The sequence below is a fragment of the Polyodon spathula genome, chromosome 27 (assembly GCF_017654505.1).
Source record: "Polyodon spathula isolate WHYD16114869_AA chromosome 27, ASM1765450v1, whole genome shotgun sequence".
NCBI classification, from domain to species: domain Eukaryota; kingdom Metazoa; phylum Chordata; class Actinopteri; order Acipenseriformes; family Polyodontidae; genus Polyodon; species Polyodon spathula.
In genome coordinates, this window is record NC_054560.1 from 563,872 (window position 1) to 567,123 (window position 3,252).

At 44.0% G+C, this 3,252-nt stretch overlaps 1 protein-coding gene across 1 annotated transcript; it reads right to left on the bottom strand.

Annotated features, from left to right (window-relative positions):
* On the bottom strand, positions 1-2,045 carry LOC121301436 (tyrosine-protein phosphatase non-receptor type substrate 1-like). Its single transcript, XM_041230831.1, is given in 5 exon segments — positions 1-432; positions 571-681; positions 795-1,079; positions 1,599-1,722; positions 1,724-2,045. Coding segments are annotated over 5 exon segments (783 nt in total). The 5' UTR covers positions 1,835-2,045; the 3' UTR covers positions 1-280.
* Positions 2,046-3,252: the final 1,207 nt, after the last annotated feature.

Genomic DNA, 3,252 nt, shown 5'->3' on the forward strand with positions numbered 1-3,252 from the left:
GACTGGGCGATGCCTTCACTGGACCAGAAGATTCACAAAACACAAAACAGCAAACCAAGAAAAGTAGCAAGCATAGCCATCCGCTTGCTTCCTCTGCTCCCTCCTGCCTCACTACTTATGTCACATTGTTTATTTACAAACAGCACATCACACTTTTCTTTCAAGATGTGTCTGACAGGAGCTGGGAATTGACTGACACTGAAAACAAGAACAATAAAACACAATCCAAGTAAAAATAAATGACTTTGCTGTTGAAAGCCAAGCATCTCTACCAACCCTGCTAGCACAGTGAGGGTGGAGCTCCAGTCAAGCTCTCCTGGCCCTCAGCTTGCCCCTCAGCTGCCCCGGCTGTGGAAGACAGGGGCATGGCGGCTGTAGAGTCCTGTTCATCCTCCTGGGGGAGCGGTGCGGAGCAGGAGGAGAATGGGACTCCTGAAAAACAATAAGATTCATCAGGACTCACTGTGTCTCTGTTCTTGCTAGTAGTGAGGGGACTATGGGGGAATATAATATGGTGCAGGTGAACTGTATATTGGCATGTTTATAGGAACCCTCGTAACAGCCTCTCACCTGCTGTTCTCTTCTTCCAGGTGACGACACCGATAAAGACAACGATCAGAACCAGAGCAGCAGCCGGAACACCAACAGCAACAAGCCATGTGTGCCGAGCAGCCTGAGGAACTGCAAACACAGAGCAGACAGCAGCTCAGCAACAGGAACCAGTGAGGATAGTGACAGGCATCCCTGCAGCAGCAACAGCAGGCATGAGACTATTATGAAGCTGCCTCTCTTACCCCATTTCTTCATCTTCTCCTCCAGGCTGCTGTGACCCACCTGGCAGGAGTAGCTGTGTTTCTCCCGGTCCTCAGCGCTCACTGTCAGGGTTTTTCTCAGCTGTTAGGTCCCGTTCCCATTGGGGAGCACCTCCCCACTCCACACCCCCTCCTCCAGCACCGTCTCCCCGTCTCTCACCCAGGAAACATCCACCTCTCGCGGGTAGAACCCTTTCAAGTGACAGAGCACCTCCATTCCTGCAGAGCGAGGAGCCTTCCTCTGAATCACACTCACTTCAGGCCAGACTGGAGAAGAAGAACAACACAGCAGTGCTGTTAAAGGCAGAGCCTCAGTGTTGTTTTATACAGAGATCATGCTGTAGAAACAGCCTACACTGAGATAATATTTGGATCGTAGCTGTTGTTATAAAAACTGATCAGCTCAGTTATGTGCCAGACAGCAGCAGAACAAACATGCCTTGTCATGTCACAGGGCGTGTTTGTTTATAGGAATTAAACAGCATGGTCTGCATCATCAGTGATGTTAGGACAGCAAAATATTTCTTTACCGGTTCTATTGAGGGTTTGTTCTCATGTTTCAGAATGCTATCTAAGCACTATTCAAACATGACTAAAAGACAGGAGATCCTGAGAATTGGTCAAAAGCAGAAGGGCTCCAGTAACCTCCTGGACGTAGACTAGAGAAGTTGGTTAAATTCTAATTAAATGTATGAGTTAGCACAAGATTCACATTAAATATTTTAATTTAAAATGTAATTTAAATAAAGTTGCATAACTTACCAGTGCAGTTAAATGCTCTCTTACCCCATTTCTTCATCGTTTCCTCCAGGCTGCTGTAGTCCACCTCACAGGAGCAGCTGTGTTTCTCCTGGTCCTCAGCACTCACTGCCAGGGTCTTTCTCAGCTGGTAGGTCCCGTCCCTGTTGGCTGAGAACCTCCCCGGTCCACACCCGCTCCTCCAGCACTGTCTCCCCGTCTCTCACCCAGGAAACATCCACCTCTCGCGGGTAGAACCCTTTCAAGTGACAGAGCACCTCCATTCCTGCAGAGCGAGGAGCCTTCCTCTTAATCACACTCACGTCAGGCCGGACTGGAGAAGAAGAACAACACAGCAGTGCTGTTAAAGGCAGAGCCTCAGTGTTGTTTTATACATAGATCATGCTGTAGAAACAGCCTACACTGAGATAACTCATGTATGGCTGATTTGAGAGTAGCTCTGGCACATGTATGTTTGGATCATAGCTGCTGTTATAAAAACTGATCAGCTCAGTTATGTGCCAGACAGCAGCAGAGCAAACATGCTTTGTCATGTCACAGGGCGTGTGTGTTTATAGGAATTAAACAGCATGGTCTGCATGCCAACTGGAACAAAACAAAATGCAAATATCTCTATAATACATCTCAGTTTATTATTATTACAGTGCTTATAAAAAGTCTACTCCCCATTGAACCTTTTTCATATTTTGCTGTGTCAGCTTCATGCATTTAAATGAGGATTTTTTTCCACTTATCTACACACCATACTCCACACTGTTAAGGGGGAAACGTTTTTACCGAGAAAAAAATTATAAAAAATACAAAACTGAAACATCATTATTGGATAAGTCTTCACCCCCCTGAGTTAATATTTGGTGGAAGCACCTTTGGCAGCAATTATAGCTGTGAGTCTGTTGGAATAGGTCTCTACCAAATATGCACACCTAGATTTGACAATATTTGACCAATCTTCTTTACAAAACTGTTCAAGCTCTGTCATGATCCTTATGGAGCGTTGATGGACAGCAATCTTCAAGTAATGCCACAAATTTTCGATTGGATTTAGGTCAGGGTTCTGACTGGGCCACTCAGGACATTTACCTTTTTGTTCCTTAGCCACTCCAGTGTAGCTTTGGCTGTGTGCTTTGGATCGTTGTCATGCTGAAAACTTCCGTCCCAGTTTCAGGTTTTTCTCTGTACTTTGCTCCATTCATTTTCCCTTCTATCCTGACTTCTATATCTGACCATACAGGCCAGATTTTTGGAGTGCTTGGGATATTGCTGTCACATGCACACTTTGACCAGTCTTGGCCATAAAAGCCTGTAGCTCTAGCAAAGTTGCCATTGGCCTCTTTGATCAGTCTCCTTCTTGCTCTGTCATCCAGTTTGGCATAGACCTTTCCCTTCTTAATAATCATCTTGACCGTGCTCCAAGGGATATTGAAGGCCTTTGATATTTTTTTTATAGCCATCCCCTGATCTGTGCCTTTCAATAACTTGAAAGTTGTGGGGTAGGATGTGCAGACAAATGAAAAAAAAAAAAAAAAATATATATATATATATATATATATATATATATATATATATATATATATATATATATATATATATATATATAATCTATAATCAAAGAGCCTCTGTCCAACGGGTTACAAAGCAATAGAAATCTCAAGGAGACAGTCATATTATATATTATATATAT